The 17590-nt window shown below is 45.5% G+C and overlaps 1 protein-coding gene across 1 annotated transcript in view; it reads left to right on the top strand.

Moving 5' to 3' along the window:
* MRPS35 (mitochondrial ribosomal protein S35) overlaps positions 1-17180 on the top strand; it is a 31170-nt gene extending 13990 nt beyond the window's left edge. The window contains exons 4-8 of the mRNA XM_068277644.1: positions 2071-2131; positions 2823-2962; positions 7128-7237; positions 7315-7384; positions 15936-17180. Coding sequence (XP_068133745.1) covers positions 2071-2131; positions 2823-2962; positions 7128-7237; positions 7315-7384; positions 15936-16193 — 639 coding nt within the window. The 3' untranslated portion in view covers positions 16194-17180. The remainder of the gene's footprint in view (positions 1-2070; positions 2132-2822; positions 2963-7127; positions 7238-7314; positions 7385-15935) is intronic.
* Positions 17181-17590: the final 410 nt, after the last annotated feature.

Genomic DNA, 17590 nt, shown 5'->3' with positions numbered 1-17590 from the left:
GCAATGAGAGCAGCACTGACAGGTATATGGAGGATGCCATATTTATTACCTTTTAAACAGTACCCATTTCCTGGCAACCCTGCTGGTCTATTTGGCTGTAGCAGTGTGTGATTCACACACCAGAAACAAGCATGCAGCTAATCTCGTCAGATCTGACAATATGAGAAATGCATGATCTGCAAATGCTTGTTCAGGGTCTGATGCTGGATTTACACGTTTGGCTGGATGGTGTAATGGTTAAGGGCTCTGCCTCTGACACAGGAGACCTGGGTTCAAATCTCAGCTCTTCCTGTTCAGTAAGCCAGTAATTCAGTAAGGAGCTCTTTGGGCAAGACTCCCTAACACTGCTACTGCCTATAGAGTGCGCTCTAGTGGCTGCCTCGCAAGTGCTTTGAGTCCGACAGGAGAAAAGCGCTATACAAAAAAATTTATTATTATTATGTTGTAAGAATCGTTCCGATAGATGCCTTCGTTGATAAAACTCACACATGTCCGATGTTTCCGCTCGATTCATTTCTTATAGAAGTCAATGGAAAAAAGATAAGAAAAACGAGTGGAAGATAAGAGAATCGAGTAGAAAATCGCATGGGTAATAAATTGCGCGCCGATTCAAACGCAAAAAAGTATCATGTAAACCCAGCACAAGGCTAATGCCGGGCATACACGGCTGCGATTATGCGCCGGATCGAGATGCTTGCTCGATGCTGGCGCATCCCGCTCGTCCGTACGGATCGATCCCCGCTAGTCCCTGCGGGCGGTTGCTAATCAACCGCTCCTTTCTTCTATTGTTCTCCCCGCCGGTATTGAGCACACTATCGATCCGGCGGGGTATCAGACATGTCGGATATTATCAATCGAGCCATTAGGCTTGATTGATAATCCTCCCGGCAACCGTGTATGCCCAGCATTAAAGTATAATGCCTAGTACACACCCTACAATTTCCTGTTCAATTTTCTGTTAGATTTTTTTCTGTAAAGTACTGGTAGAGACTGGTCATTATCTCTGGTGCATTGTCTTCTGGTTATCTCCTGCTGAGTAGAACAATGCCTAATTGCTAGACAGATAGATGGTTAGATAGCTAATTTCCAACATGTTGGAAATTATCTATCTGGCAGGTAAATCTAAAAACAGAAAATTGTATGGTGTGTACCCAGCATTATGCTGGGCATACACTGTGCAATTGTGCGCCGGAATAGAACTGCTGGCTCGATGCCGGCGCGCCCCCGCTTGTCCGCGTGGGCACGTGGACCGATTCCCGCTCGTCCCCACGCTTCCTTATCTCCGCTTCGTTTCTTTCATTGTCCGCCTGCGGGGATCAAGCGCGGTATTGATCCGGCGCGGTGATCAGACACATCGGATATTATCGATCGAGCCATCAGCGGCTCGATTGATAATAAAAAACGAGCTGTGTATGCCCAGCATTAGAGACAGAGGATCAATATGATAGCCAGGTAACTGGTATTGCTTAATAGGAAAAAAAATATGGCAGCCTCCATATCCCTCTCACTACAGTTGTAATGAGAAAGAACAAGAAAATCACTAGAGAGAGGCTGAACCTGGGGATTTGTAATACATCTGTAGCCTGCAATGTGTGCATTTTCCTGTTTCATGCTTCAGGGTGTCCCAAACAAGAAATTGTAATAATTTAAAGTGACCCTGAGGGGGAAAAACATGCCAATATGGGTACTTCCCTCGGGAGAGGAAACCCGCTGGATCCTTCAGAGGCTCCCCCTTTTACCCTCCTCGCTGTTCCAGGACCCCCGCAAGCCCGTCAGCAACAGAGCTCACCCGCCATGCGCAGGCACAGAGAGCATACGCAAGGCACAGAGAGCATACGCAAGGCACAGAGAGCATACGCACTAGGACAGAGCCAAGTGGGCTTGGCTTTTTCTGCGGAGCGCGAGCATTGGCTTCATGCTATTGCACATGGGTGAGCTCTGTGGAACGGAGGGGGACAGGAGAAGCCTCGAAGATCCAGAGACTTCCCTCTCCCGAGGTAAGCCTCTACTTTTTTTTTTTACTTTAAATAATCTAAGATTTATTTTTTTTCCCTATCTGATGCTTTTCAGATTCCGAACTTCCTGCACTTGACCCCACCGGCTATCAAGAAGCACTGTGCTGTGCTGAAAGGTATGATATGAACTCAGACACATCCTCAATTCATGTAGGGCTTTCCTTCGGGGGGGGGGGGGGGGGAGGGGGTTAGAGGGGGGTGATCTTTAAAGAGAAACTGTAAGAACCCCCCCATCCCCCTGGAGGATAGTTACCTCGGGAGGGGGAAGCCTCTGGATCCTAATGAGGCTTTCCCCATCCTCCTAAGCCTCAGCAATCCAGCGCTGGCTCCCCCGATACCACATTATACAAGGATGTCGGCTGCTTCGTCTGCAATACTTACCTTTCCCAGGTCCAGCGCAGACGCAGTAGCGTTTTCTGGTCAGGTGAAAATAGCCAAGCCCGATTGGGACCACTCTATTGAGCAGGCGCGAATGGCCTACACTTGCACAGTAGAGCGGATCCAATCTGACTCTATTTCCGCCTGAGTCCAATTGGAAAGCCGCTTTTGCGCCTGCACTGGATCGCGGTAGGTAAATATTTACCACCCCGGAGTTCGGGGGAACCAGCACTGGGTCGCCCAGGCTTAGAATGGGGAAGCTTCATTAGGATCCAGAGGATTCCCCCGCTCCAGAGGTAAGTATCCCCCGGGGGGGGGGGGTTTCTTACAAAACCATGAGAGAATGCCGGCTGTAGCGGGCTGGGGCCATGCAGCTTTGCTGTAAATGCTGCAGGTAAGGGCAGATATGATGATTTTCTGTCTCTGCAGAGTTCTGCACAGAGTGGCCAGCTGCACTTACTGATGACGAGCAATGCTGGCAACACTTCCCTTTACAGCTCCAGTCTGTGGATTATGTGTTCGCCGGGCCCTCTGTTCGTAACCCAAAAGCCAGGGTAGTGACACTGCAGGTGAGTAAAGGAATCCCGCTTCTGACCTCTTTACATAATCATATCAACCAATGTTTTCACATTTTTCATTGATGCCAGAGGGGGCTTTACAGGGAAATTTATAAGGGCTTCACTCCACCCACTCTGGCGCACCCGGCGTCCCCAGACTAAGCTCAGTTAAAGTGGAGTTGAACTTTTGCAAAGGACAGAAGGAAGTTGGAGAGAAACGGACCTTGATGTATTTAATGTTTAGTCAGTCTAATTCCCTCTCGTCTGTGACAAATCACAAGTGTAATTTGATCTCTGAGCTACGTCAGCTAGTTGCCTACTCAGAGCGGCTAATCTGTAAACACATAAGGGCTGTGGAGTCGGTACAAAAATCCTCAGTTTATGAAACCACTGACTCCGACTCCAGGTACCCAAAATTGCTTCGACTACTCGACTCCATAGCCCTGCATAGGAAGTTAACCCTATGTCTGATTCCCTGAAAGCAGGAAGAAGACACACTGCAGATTTATCACAGAATTTGTATCAACTGTAACAAAGAAATGTTTTCCTTAAAAGGTTATTATGCTGTTACTCATCTCTTAGAGCATTGAGGAAGTTCTGCGTTCAGGTTTGTTTTTAAGAACCCTACAAATCATCATCTCTTACCCATCTGCAGAGTTCCTCAGGGAGAGGGCTATCGCAAAACTGCTGACCTGCACAAATTGTACTGCTTCTCTTTGTAACTCCTTGTTCTCTGGATGCTGCCCTGTGCCAAAGCTATATCTCTCCACCATAAAGAAGAATGAATCGCTGGCTGGCCATGATCCCTCTCATCACTCTTGTCTCCCACTTAAAGGGAACCTTAACTGAGAGGGATATGGATGTTTCCTTTTAAACAATACCAGTTGCCTGGCAATCCGGCTGATCTCTTCAGCTGCAGTAGAGGCTGAATCACAGACCTGAAACAAGCATGCAGCTATTCCAGTCTGACTTCAGTCAGAGCACCTGATCTGCATGCTTGTTGAGGGGCTGTGGCTAAAAGTATTTGAGAACCAGGATCAGCAGAATAGTCAGGCAACTGGTATTATTTTAAAAGGAAAAATCCATACCCTTCTCAGTTTAGGTTCCCATTAATGGGAACTGAGCACCACTTGAAAAAGTGTGTGGGGGTTGGTGGGAGCCCCATTACATGCCTATGGGGTGCTGCTTCTCCGGTCACCCTGTGGCCATCTTTGCTTCACATCGGCTGCAGTTTGGATCTCCTGACAGTGTTGCAAGCGCGCGCTCACACGCGAGTACACTCTTTGCTCACAACACTGCTGGGAGATACAAACTGCGGCCTGTGTAAATTGAAGATGGCCAGGGGGTGACCAAAGGAACAGCACCCTGTTGGTAAATAATGGCGCTCCCCTCAACCCTCACCCCCAAAGGCAGTGTCAGTTTACAACCTCCCTTATATGGAGGTCAATTTTAATGTAATCGGTGCTCGGTTTCCTTTAAGACATTACTATGCCAATCCCATAATGCCTCCCTCCCACTGTAGCCACACCTGCTGTTTGAGAGAGTGGATGGAAGGAGGCCAGTGGCCACACCTCAGTAGATGGGTTATTGCAAAAGTGTATTGTGTGCAACGGCCGTAGAAGTGAGTGAGATGTTGGGCTTCTCCAATGATATGGAGGCTCCTCCTTCTTTTCCTCCTCCTGAAGATATTACAATCCCAGCATGAAGCCAGAGGGTGGCCTCATTGCTGTAGCCTCAAGGGAATCTAGTGGTAAGTAGATGTGGATTTGTTTTACGATGATTTAAAATTACATTGAAATCAAGAAGTTAAATCTCTTGATCTCAAGCAGATGCAACCCAGCTACACAAAAGCATGTACTGTAGTTCCATCTTACACAGTCTCTGCACCTCACAATAATAAATGTCCCTCAGACCCTTCTCAAGATCAAGTCAAAAAGGACACCGCGCAAAAGACGGAATCCAAATTACCAAAAAACAGCACAACTCATCTACCAGCAATAGCTGAAAGCCGAAATGTGTCACCAACACTGTATGGTGCATTGAAGGGGGTATAGTAGTTAACACCGCTGGGAAACTTGCCACAGCAGGGTGAGCAGTTTTTCAGCTTAAATCTACTGCCCAAATTTCCCAGCGCCCTTTTTTACATGTATGCAACAAGATACCCGCATCATCTCCTGAAAGCTCCAGTGACCTTGTTACTTCAGGCTTTCCTCTTGGGCTCTTATGTTTTGTGGAGAGACATTCGTCTTATTGGTTGATGCCTGGCTATGATGCAGCATGGTGAGGGCTTGCAAGGAGGAGCCAGATGGTCCCCATGGAGGGGGAAGTCTCAAGGCTCCCCTAGGAGAGTATGAAAGGAGGTGAGGGACAGGTGGTGGTAAATGTATTCTTCACTGGAATTTTGTGCTTTAAAGCAGAACTGAAAGGTGTCTTCAAAAAAATGATTTTCCCTTACCTGGGGCTTCTGTCAGCCCCTTGCAATAACCAATCCACCCCCCCCCCCCCCCCATCCAGCGCCGTCTCTCAGCGATTCTCGGGTCCCCCGCTGCGGCTCACTTTTGCTTTGTCAGTCTTTGAAGTCAACCCTGGCCATGCGCATTCTCGCTCTCGTTTCCCTCGCCGAGAGTGTCCTGCGCAGGTGCAGTAGGAGAAAACCTTGTACTGCGCCTGCGCAGGACGTTCTCTGCAAGGGGAACGAGAGCGAGAATGCGCATGGCCAGGGTCGACTTCAAAGACTGCCAAAGTGAAAGTGAGCAAGCAGCGGGGCACCCGAGAATCGTTCAGAGACGGCGCGGGGCAGAGATGATGCAGGGGGCTGGCAGAAGCCCCAGCTAAGTGAAAATCTTTTTTTTTTTTTTTTTTATTTTTTTTTATTTTAAGAAACGGCTGTAGAGTAGGTACAGAAATCATCCGACTTCAACTCGGACTCCTCATTTTATGAAACCTCCAACTCCAGGTATCCAAAATAGCTTCGGCTCCTCGACTCCGACTCCTTAGTCCAGGGGTCTCAAACTCTCGGCCCGTGTGCCATTTGCGGCCCTCCATACAATATTTTGTGGCCCGCGCCGGCAAAAGCTTCCTTATAGTTTGCTTCAGTGCTCCCAAGTAATCTGCCGCATCCCCGCCGCTAAACGAGGACTGCAGAGCCCCCAAATCACCCGGGGGGCAATCCGCCGGCATTTCCTGGAAGGGGCAGAGCTTTCAGCTTCAGCTCTGCCCCTCCTGACGTCAATTGCCGCCTCTGCCCGCCCCTCTCTGTGAAGGAAGAGTGAGAGGGTCGGGCAGAGGCGGCGATGCGCCACGATTGACGTCAGGAGGGGCAGAGCTGAAGCTGAAAGCTCTGCCCCTTCCAGGAAATGCCGGCGGATTGCCCCCCGGGCGATTTGGGGGCTCTGCAGCCCTCGTTTTGCGGCTGGGACACGGCGGATTACTTGTAATGGGAGCACTGAAGCGAACTATAAGGTAAAATAGGCAAAATAGTTTGCTTCAGTGTGAATTTGATTTTGAAATGAAAATCAATGCAAGGGTTGGGGGAGGGGGGGCGGGCGGGAGCTGCTGATTGATTCCCTCATGCGGCCCAGCCTCATCCTGACTTTGCCTCCTGTGGCCCCCAGGTAAATTGAGTTTGAGACCCCTGCCTTAGTCTAATACTTACCAGGGCTGTGGATTTGGTACAAAACTCATCTGACTCCAACTCCTCAGTTTATGAAACCTCCGACTCCAGGTACCCAAAATTGCTCTGACTCCTTGACTCCAACTCCACAGCCCTGTTAAGAAACCTTTCAGTTCCGCTTTAAAATCACCTTTGTAGCCCAATCTTTAGGGTGCATACACACATCCATTTTTGATTGGCCAATTTAACCACTTCCATGTAGTATGAGAGTTTAAGAATTTACCTACCTGATCTGTTCATAGTATTCAAAGTCTGTTAGCCTTAATACTACATCCAGGTGGTAAAATTTGCAAATAAAAATTGTATGTGTGTACACACCCTATGGGTTGCTGCCATCGCAGATTATCACCCAGATCTTTTTAATAGCATGTGCACAAGTTACTGATGTTGGATGTTTTTCTTTCTTGGACCTTATTGAAGAGGATTTCCCACCCGCAACTAGTGCTATGTTCTTTTTACTACTTATTGTTCTGGATAATTTTATCATTAATATTTTTATTCTAGGTGAAACTGTCCAGTTTGAATCTGGATAAACATGCCCGGAGGAAGCTGCTGAAACTTGCAGGGTCTCGGTACAACGCAGAGAGTGACATTCTGACAATTCCGACTGACAGGTGACTGAAGTATATATTCCGATTGCTATATGCGTGGCTCGGTGGGCGGAGTATAATGCCTTCTCTCTGTTATTCAGGTGTCCTCTGAGGAGACAGAATGAGGATTACGCCATGTACCTTCTCACCGTCCTCTACCACGAGTCCTGGGTACGTGCTGAATTATCAATGTTTTTATTTGCAGAGCACTTGCAATTTAATGTAACGCCCCCCCCCCTCCCCCGATCATCTCCAGGACAGCACCCTGAGAGAGATTCCGACCCCAAATCCTGGGCAGGATCTACACAATTAAAAATGTGTATAATTGATTAGCAGCAGGCAGTATAAATCACAGTAACCAGATCTCATTTTATTTAGTATTTATATAGTGCCAACATCTTCCGCATGGATTTATAGAGTGTATTTTCTTGTCACTTAACTGTACATCAAGGGGTCTCAGAATCTAACCCCTACCATAGACATATGTCTATATCATGTAGTGTATGTATTGTAGTTTAGGGCCAAGTTAAGGGGAAGCCAATTAACTTATCTGTATGTTTTTGGGGTGTGAGAGGAACCCGGAGTGCCTGGAGGAAACCCACGCACGCAGACACACGGAGAACATAAAACCTTTGTACAGATAGTGCCCTGGCTGGGATTCAAATCGGGGACTCAGGGAGTGCTGCAAGACGAGAGTGCTAACTACTACAATCTGTCAATCCCCCGCCAAAAGGGTATTTGGAAGTCTACGGGAGCCGTGTCCTCCCGAAGCTGTGCGTCTCCATACTGCACAGGCGTGAGCATGCAAGAGAGCGTGCGTGCGCAGGCGCAGTACAGGGCCGCTCTTCTTCAGGAGCACTCGGGCTCCCTGAAGACTTCTGAAGCCTCCTTTGGCCGGGTAAAGCAGTATTTGACTAAATTAGTAACTACCGGGCGAGCCAGCACCGGAACGACGGGACCAGGAGAGGAGCGGGAAGACTCTATAGGACCCAGAGCCTTCCCTCTCCTTGGGCAAGTATCTGTCTCATTTTTTTAAATGCGGTTCCCATTCACTTTAAGTCAGTGTTTGCTTATTGCAAAATCTTTCCTCTCCCTAATTTACATTGACATTTACCACGTGGTGACATTTTTACTGCTGGCAGGTGATGACAGTGGAAGGAGATGCTGCTTGCTTTTTTTGCAGTTTGAAACAGCTGTCATTTCCCACAATGCAACAAGGCTCCCACGGTGTGATGTCAGGACCTCAGAGCTGTGAGGTGTTTCGCCATAAAACCAGCCATACAGAGCCCCCTGGTAATCCGTTTGAGAAAAGGAATAGATTTCACATGGGAAAGGGGGTATCAGCAACTTATTAGGAAAAAGTTCAGTTCTTGGTTACGGTTTCTCTTTAAGCATCATCAATTTCATTTTAAGGGGGGGGAGGGTAGCTTAGAAAGTTTGTAAATAATTCTATCAGGATTTCCCCAATGTCTCCGCTGCCACCTTGTCCAGACTAATGGCACCTGTAATTGGCAGCTGCCAGCTTTCGAATGTGGTGTCAAACTTGTTACATTGCAAAGTGTAATGGGAGTTGCTTGGTTCCTTATGAGCCAAAGCTCAGTCACTCCACACAGAAGATTATGACTGGTAGTATTCAACAACCTGAAAAATGTACCTGCACCCAGCCTGCAGTATATGCAAATGCTTGTCTGTTGGCCGCGCACTCAGCGGGGTATTCACCAAATAGCAATAACATTGCCGTGAGCAGGGAGCATACAGCAATGTTACTGTTGCATAAGGGCTCTTCCTCTGACAAGGAGACCAGGGTTGGAATCTCGGCTTTTTATTTTCAAGGAGTAAGGAGTCCTTGGGCAAGACTCTCTAACACTAATTCCTACTCAGCGCTCCCTTGTGGCTGCAGCTGTGACGCTTTGAGTCCACCAGGAGAAAAGCGCATTATATACAGTATAGTCTTTGTCCTGACATGGGTGTACCGGGCTGCCAGTGAATTATGTGTTACCTGTGTAATGCGGGTTGGACTAATTGCACAACACGTGTTATGTAACTGGTGTAAGAAAATGTAAAATTGGCATGCGGTGCCTGAGCAGTGCAGTTTTACTGCTATTTAGTGACTATGCCGTACTATTCTGCTTCCTAGATGCCACCATTTGAATTACCAGTAGGAGGTAGTGGGTAGTAGTAGGTAACTGTAACTGTGATCAGGTGTTTAGATTAATTACTGATTTTTATAGAAAGATGGTTCATTTGTTCCTACAGTAATGTGTTACGGTCGATCAGGGAAGCTGACAAGTTTCATAGAGATGTTTTACTTACTTGCCTAAACTCCAGCTTTACCGAAAAAGCCTAGCAATGCAACAGTGGCTTCTACTGGCTGGTGGAAGCTACTGCACTTTATGGTGAAAATAGTACACCACTCTGCTGTACAGAGGCTAGTGCGAAGTAGAAGTGTTATTAAACTTTTCTGAAAGTGTTTAAAAGAAAAAGTTGCAATAACGGCCAAATATTGTTTGGGTACATATAAGCTTTTCCTTTAAAGGACAACCGAAGTGACATGTGACATCATGATGAGATTGACATGGGTATGTACACTGCCTGAAAAAGTTAAACATCAGGTATGCAAGTGACAATTTTTGCCCAGGTCAGACTATAGCATGACCCTCACTGATAAGTAATTGCAGCCATAAAACACTTTTCTTGCAGAAAATGGCTTCTGAGAGCAGGAAAGAGATAAAAAGGGTCAGTAATTCATAGATATGAGCTCTGGCATACTTCAGTGAAGGTGTCATTGAGCAGAGACAAACAGTAAAAACTTACAAACCAGATTTAAATCCTATACAATAAAACTGTCCCTGCGTCATCCACTTTCACTCTGTCCGTCCGTCCGTGGCTTTTTTATACTGCGCATGTGTGCAGTACAGATAGCCGGTGAGACGGGAGGTCGGGCCAGGGAGTAGGGCGGCCGTGCTCGGCGGCGGGCGCGCGCACTGACTGGCGGTGGTAATTTCACTACCTAAAGCCGGTTTTTAACTGGGCTTAGGTAGACTAGTGTAAAATTAAACTGTTGAATTTCTAAAAAGTCATTTTTAGGAGAATGGGATACAATTATTTTTCTCATCAGTTTATTTTCACCTCGGATGTCCTTTAAGGTGGCCATTAACGTTAGTTTTTACATCAGATGTGATCTTTTGACGCTGTGTTTACGATGGAAAGTAATCGGAAAGGTAGTTATCAAGTGTTCCCATAAACAGGTCAATTAGAGCATTTTCTCTCTTCCGATTCCATCATAAAAAAAATAACACTCGGATTGAGTAACTTTTCTGTTCCAATCAACCATAGAATCGTTTTACTTCAATTTTTGACACACATTGCCCAGTTTTCTGTACAATATGCAGGGCTGTGGAGTCAGTCCAAAAATACTCCGACTCCTCAGTTTAGGATTCCACCGACTCCGACTCCTCGACTCCGACTCCTCTAATTTGCATATTACAATTTTGTTGATTAAAAGTATGTAACATGAAATTTGTCTCTTAACTGCCAATGCTTAGGAATTTTACAAGACAACTGAAGTGAGAAGGATATGTAGACTACTATATTTATTCCCTTTAGACTAAAACTAGTCCTTGGTAAGAGTACTTGTAAAAGGTAAAGACCAGAACAAAGAACATCTATCAGGCCCTAGGCAATGTAAGTGTGGGTACATGTAAGAATGATGTGCAGGTACTCTGCAGGGGAATGAGGAGATTCTTCCTCTATTACACATTCTTCATGCACAATCTGAACATGGATCAGGCCCTAGGCAATGTAACTGTGGGTACATGTAAGAGTGATGTGCAGGTACTCTGCAGGGGAATGAGGAGATTGTAAAAGACAACACCTCTGTGTTCAATGTGCACAGCATTCTCAGTGGATTCCCTGCAGCTCTGTGGGGAGTGCATATGTAGAGTATAGTACTACTGTGTAACAAAGTAAACCTGAGACAGATGAAATTAAAGTTTTATACATACCTGGGGCTTCCTCCAGCCGCCTTCAGGATAATCAGTCCCTCGTTGTCCTCCTCCACCACCTGGATTTTCTGCTATTAGTCCAGGTACTTGAGCCAGTCGGGCGTAGTGCGCATGCACACACTCCGCCGTTAGGAGCATACTACACCTGTGCAGCACTATTGCGCAGGTGCAGAATGTTCCTGGCTGTGGGAGCGGCATGCGGCCGGACAGCGCTGACTGGCTGAATTACCAGGACTCATAGCAGAAGATTCGGGTGGTGGAGGACAGCGAGGGACTGATTAGCCTGAAGGGGGCTGGAGTAAGCCCCAGGTATGTATAAAACTTTACTTTTCATCCGTCTCAGGTACCCTTTAATTTGTAGTCACCAAACCAAATTTTAACATATCAAATTATTTGATGTCATCAGCAAAGGGAGTGCATACATTTGCATAAATCTGCATCAATGCAGAATTGTTTCCATCTCGTTGACCATCTCTATTAGTGACACGGCTACACATCAGGCTTTATTCTTACAGCATAGATGTTATTTAGTATATATAAGAGATTTCTGTGTACACATCATATATACAGTCACAATCAGATATGTATATCTGACCTTAAAAATACGGGGACTGCTTTATTGAAGCAGCACAAGTAACTAATTTTGATTGGTTTATTTCATTTTTGTGGACTAAGCACAGCTATTACTGTATATATACATTATTTTTAATGACTATTATCTGAAAAATAGAACATTTTATCATATTTTCTATTTTAATTACAGTTACAAATTCATTAGGAGTCGGAGTCGGTGCATTTTTTCCCGACTCCGACTCCAGGCACCCAAAATTGCACGACTCCGACTCCACAGCCCTGACAATATGAGCATAAAAATCGCATCAAAAGGTCATATCTGTTGAAATAATTGTACCGTTAATGGGCACCTTTAGTTTTTAAGTTGCTTACAATTTTCAGGCAAACGTGATATGTGACTTTTCAGCTTCCCCTTTCACTGTCCTACATAGTATTGCAAACGTTAATTCCCAGTCACTTTAAGTGTGCAGCCTTCCCACCTTAGCATTCCAGGCTTCTGTTGCTTATAGGACTCTTCTGAGACCCAGGTGGTACACAAACATGAATGAGAATTGGACTGTGAACTCAGAACCACACTCTTGCTTCTCCTTGGTGTAAGTGGAGGGGGTGAAAATTCCATTCCTCTGTAGTTGGTTGTTCCAGGTCTTCTCCATTGGTGACTTTTGCAGTCCTGCTCCCCTCCCTGTTGATGTTCCTTAAGGTACATACACATGTTGGATTGTTGGCGTGTGTACAAACGGTCGTTCAGCTAATCAGACTGGATTTGACTGATCCGCCGTTTGTACACACACCCGATTTGACGTCCAAACGACTGGTTGTTTGGAAAAATCTGACATGTGTACGCACCTTTAGACCTGCACACTTCTCTCTTTACACCTACTTTCCTCCTATGCCAATCTTTGTTCCTTTTCCAGCCTACAGTATCATTTGTCTGTAGATGACACCCAGATTTGTGCCCTCCCCCAACTTGTCTCAGTCCTGGTGAAACATTTTATGTTTCATGTCAACCATAGCTGAAACTTAACCTGGGTAAGAAAGAATGAACTAATAATCGTACCCTCCTATTTAAATGGCTGTCATTTTTTCTCTCCACTTTTTTCATCCAAAACCTCACCATTTCACTGCCCTTATCTAGCTTATTTTAAACCAACTCCTTTTGTAACTGACTCCAATTATCTTCCCCTCTGTGCTAAATTCACATCACTAGGTTACTGCAATCTCATTTCCCCCCTACATAGTACATAGTATATTTGTCACCTCATAGTCTGTAAGCTTTATTGGGCAGGTGCTCGTCATGTGCTGTGTCATAGTTTCTCTCATTCTCTGTTAGGGGAGGTAGGCGGGCACCACGTCTCCTTTTTGGGCATAAATTGGAGGAGCTGCGTTCGGTTTCCAGGTCAACGCTAAAGTTCTTTGGGAACTTTTATGGCGCGACTTAGATGGTTAAAAGCAAGGTGATTTATGAGACCTTTCAATAAGCTTTTTAAGGCATATTTATTTAAGCACATTAAAAAAGACTCCAAGTACACTTAGTATAAATCATTATAATAACCCTATGATCTGTGTTTGTGTGCTTGTTTTCTCTTGCTGCACTGAGGCCAGTGATTGGTCAGCAGACTGATGGGCTCGTCCTCGTTGCTGCTTTGAGGATTTGGCAGAGCCGGAGTTTAGTGTCTTCAGTGCCGCCTGGATCCAGAATTGTCAGCGCGCTACCTGATTCCAGGCCGTTCCCCGCACACAGCCCTCCTGCTGCTTTCATTACCTTTCAGAGGCTGATGAATTATTCAGCATCTCCTCACTGGATGAATTGCCTTTGATTGCCCTGCATATTTTATGAGGCGCTCTGACACTTGTGATTTTTCCATGATCCGGGCGAGCGGGTGTTGATTGGCAGGACGTGAGGGGAATCCCAGGGCGGGCAGGGGCTGCAGCATTGGAGAGGCTTTCTGTACTTCCATCTTTATTCCATTTAAGAAAAATGTCTGAATAGGTAAACAAAAACCTCCCTACTCCTTCCATATGATGAACATCGAAATTCATTTATTAAATCGCCACTAGAAAATTAGCAAAAAGTATGGCAGCATGCAAGCTGATGCGTCCTAGAGGTAGGAAACAAATTGCTGAAACAACGGGAAAGGACCTCTCCAAAACATCGATATAGGGATCGTACCAAAATGTGTTCCGAAAAAACATTTTCATCAGAAAAAAATGTGGTTTCCTCCCAAAACCCAAGATATGAATTGGCTATAGAGGGATAAAACCATCGAGGCACCACACTTTTGTAAGAAATATTCCCCATTGAACAAAAAATAATTGTACGATAAAACAAGATACTGCCTCTACAAAAAAAAAAATATTTTAAGTCCCGTTCATAGTCGCTATAGCAATTTAGGTGATATTGAAACGCCTCCAAGGTCACTCCATGTAATAGGCTAGAATATAAAGCCTGTATGTCCAATGTAGCACACATGAAGTTCTCATCCTGTTGTTGCAGTGCATGTTTAGTGTCCCTCAGATACACCAGAAGCCTAAGCGGACTAGGGGCTGTAAAAATCTATCCAACCACTCCCCAAGACATTAGAGCATATCCATAGCAGCCACTATGGGCAGACCTTGTACAGGACCCACCTCATGTACCTTGGGGAGATGGTGGAAAACAGAAACTCTTAGACCTGGAGATCGTTAGGAAATCAGCAACCTTGACATCTAGTACACCATGTGCTATCAATCTATCATACTCTTACTTGGACTTGGAAGTAGGGTCCACAAATCCCAGGGTGGGCAGTGGCTGCAGCCACAGAGAAGCTTTCCATACGTCCATCTTTATTCCATTTAAAAAAATGTCTGCTGTCTGGCTGCCATACTAATCTTTTGTCTTCAGAAATATCTAAAGCTGCCTTTGAGCAAATTGATAATGGTCCAATGTGACAATTCATGAAAGACTCTCAAACTGAACATCTATTGGGTAGTGAAAATGTAAGACCCATACACGCTGGGATTGGGATCTGATCCCTCTGAATACATTGGGCGGAGGCTGTGCAGACACGTTGCTTGCTTGCAAATAGGCAACGTGTTCTATTCGGGGGGGGGGTTCAGAGGGTGTGGAGCAGCCCAGGAGTGACATAACTTGGTGGGCGGGATAGGTGGAGAGAGCAATGTTCTCTCTCTAGGTGATCCTTTTACGTGTCCCTGGTCAAGTGGTTGAGTGGCTGCTGTACACACGATGGGTTTGTCAGAGGTAGTTGCTATTGTTCTCCTCGGCCGAGTTTCATCTGGCGTGTGTATGGAGTTTAAAGTGTAACGGAGGTGACATATGATAAACATGTATATACAGTGAAAAACATAAATATCCCCTTTTAGTGCCAGGCAGCGCTAAGGGGTGGATCGGGACTCCCTCCGACGCCATATCGTGAATGACGTCGGTGACGTCGTCATGATCGTTGCCATGGCGATGGGGGAAGCCAAACAGGAAATCCCGTTCTGAACAGGATTTCCTGTTTGCTCTGATCGCCGGAGGCGATCGGAAGGGGAGGGGTGATGCCGCTGCACAGCGGCTATCATGTAGCTAGCCTAAGGTGAGTGATTCTTCGCGTTTCTGGCCACAATAGCGCCATCTATGCTGCTATAGCATATATCATATACCATATAGAAGCATAGAGGGTGCTAATGTGTCTGGGAACGCGAAGAATCACTCGCATCCCCAGCCTGTCAGCTCCTGTCACCGAAACAGGAAGTGGCTGCCGGCGGGGCCAGGAGGATCGGAGGGAGACGGCGAGGGCACCGGACTGCTGCAGGGGGCTATTGGAAGCCCTAGGTGAGTAAAACTCATTTTTTTTGTTTGACTTAAGTGTCCCTTTAAAACCAAAGTCGAATTGTTTTCTATGGGTAAGTATGAAGTTTTCTGAATCAGAATGTTAGTTTATTGGTTAACTTGAAAAGAAAGAGTAAGCTTTCGGCTAATGAGCTGTCATCAGATTTTATTTTTGTAGACTGACAAGGTTTGGACACATAGCCTATACACACTTGAACATCAGATAATATATAAATATAATATAAGCATCATTAAGATGCATGGGTAAGCGACCATTCTTATACTGTATATACCCATCTTATCCTCTTGGTGTTTGACTGTTTATTATTGACAGAAAACTGAAGCCTGGGAGAATGAGATGGAGGAAAGTGACATGGACGAGTACATCTGGGAGGGCAGCAAGTCCCAGAAGACCATCCTAGAAACCCTAACCAAGCTACGTGTTGACCTCTCCTCCAGTGATGACATCCTGCAGTGTCCCGATGTCCAGGAATACAGAAGCGCTGTACTGAACCTGCGTAACGAGGGCGAGACTGAAGATAGCATCAACGCCTACAAGCAAAGTGTGAAGAAAGTGCTGGGCATTGTATAGCTGCTCCTTCATATCATCAGGCCATTCATGCCCACAGACTGGCAGTGCTGCGCTTTTAGGGCTTGCAAGGTTTGCAGGCTGACACCACTGTGCAGATCCCAAAAGTTGCCTGTTAAACTCCAGTTTCATTCTTTTGCACCATGGGTTGCTCAACACTCCCTGCTTCAACTTGAGCAGAGCCCTTGGCATCTCGGATGCTCACCAGACTTCACTTTTATCTACAAACCAGAGAGTAACTCTGCTGCCAAAACCAGTTTTGTCGTTTTTTTCTTTTCTTTTTGAAAGCAGTATAGGGCAGGGCAGAAATGCAAGCCAAAGAAGTTAGGACAACGATGTTATAGTACAGCTTTCAGTTTCTGACACACTGTGAGTTAGACCCTAGTTTGTGGTGTTTTGTTAACTGTAATACCCATGCCAATACATTATTTGCTTAACCCAGGTGCACATTGTAGATTTTCTTCAGCCCAAATGATCTTTATTATTTATTTTGGCCAGAAATCTAAAATGAGCACACCTCCCCTCTTAGTAATCAATTTAGACGTTCCTGCAGTGTGGCACCGCTAAAATGACTTCTCCCTCACCTCTACGTAGAGCAGTTCATTGATTGGCCAAGAGCCAAACCGTGTCTGTACAGTGATCGTTAAATAAACGCCCCAAAACATGTTTCTGAAGTAGCTACAGCTAAAAGAACTCTTGTCACAAATCTTGGTTCAACTTGTGTGTCAGGAAGTCAATGGTATAATATGGGTGGGGCCTAAGGGTGGTCTGAGTAAGTAGTGCCAAGTAATTGGTAAGACTAGGTGTTTATAATGGCCGAGTGGCAAGGGGCAGGCACATATACTCATGGGAACATTTAGGGATTGGATTCTCCATCTGCTGGAGGTCTGACTTAACACAAACAGAATGTCTGTCAGTCTGTAACTATTTTATTGTCACATGTTGGCTGTGTGCAATGGACTAAAAATAAAACCTACATTTTTGTTAATATTTTGTTTGAAGAGAGACAGTTCATTTCTTCTAAAGCAGTTAATTTGTTTGTGTGTTTCTTGTGACTTTCTCAATTTCCTGCCAATCTGCCATATTTTTCTTGGGATTTGTCATATGTACATGCACCCTCTAGTGGCTGACTGTATATCTGCAACTAAACACAGCATAAGAACGTCTAGAGAAACACTGGTATAAAGTTACTGGAAAGGTTAAGGTACTCATACATGCATTGACTTTCCCATTTGATTCCTGTCAGGTTCAATCACTGACCGAATCTGCCATAAATCTATTGCACAAGGATGTTTGATGGCTCAAATTTTTATAAATTTTGGCTTAAAATCGTTCAGAGTGGATAGAAAATTTACATCGTGGGTTGAGCAGGAGCGGCAGTTGATTGATTGGCAATAGTG

This window comes from Hyperolius riggenbachi, chromosome 3 (assembly GCF_040937935.1).
Source record: "Hyperolius riggenbachi isolate aHypRig1 chromosome 3, aHypRig1.pri, whole genome shotgun sequence".
Lineage (NCBI taxonomy): Eukaryota > Metazoa > Chordata > Amphibia > Anura > Hyperoliidae > Hyperolius > Hyperolius riggenbachi.
This window is presented reverse-complemented; position numbering and strand designations above follow the sequence as displayed.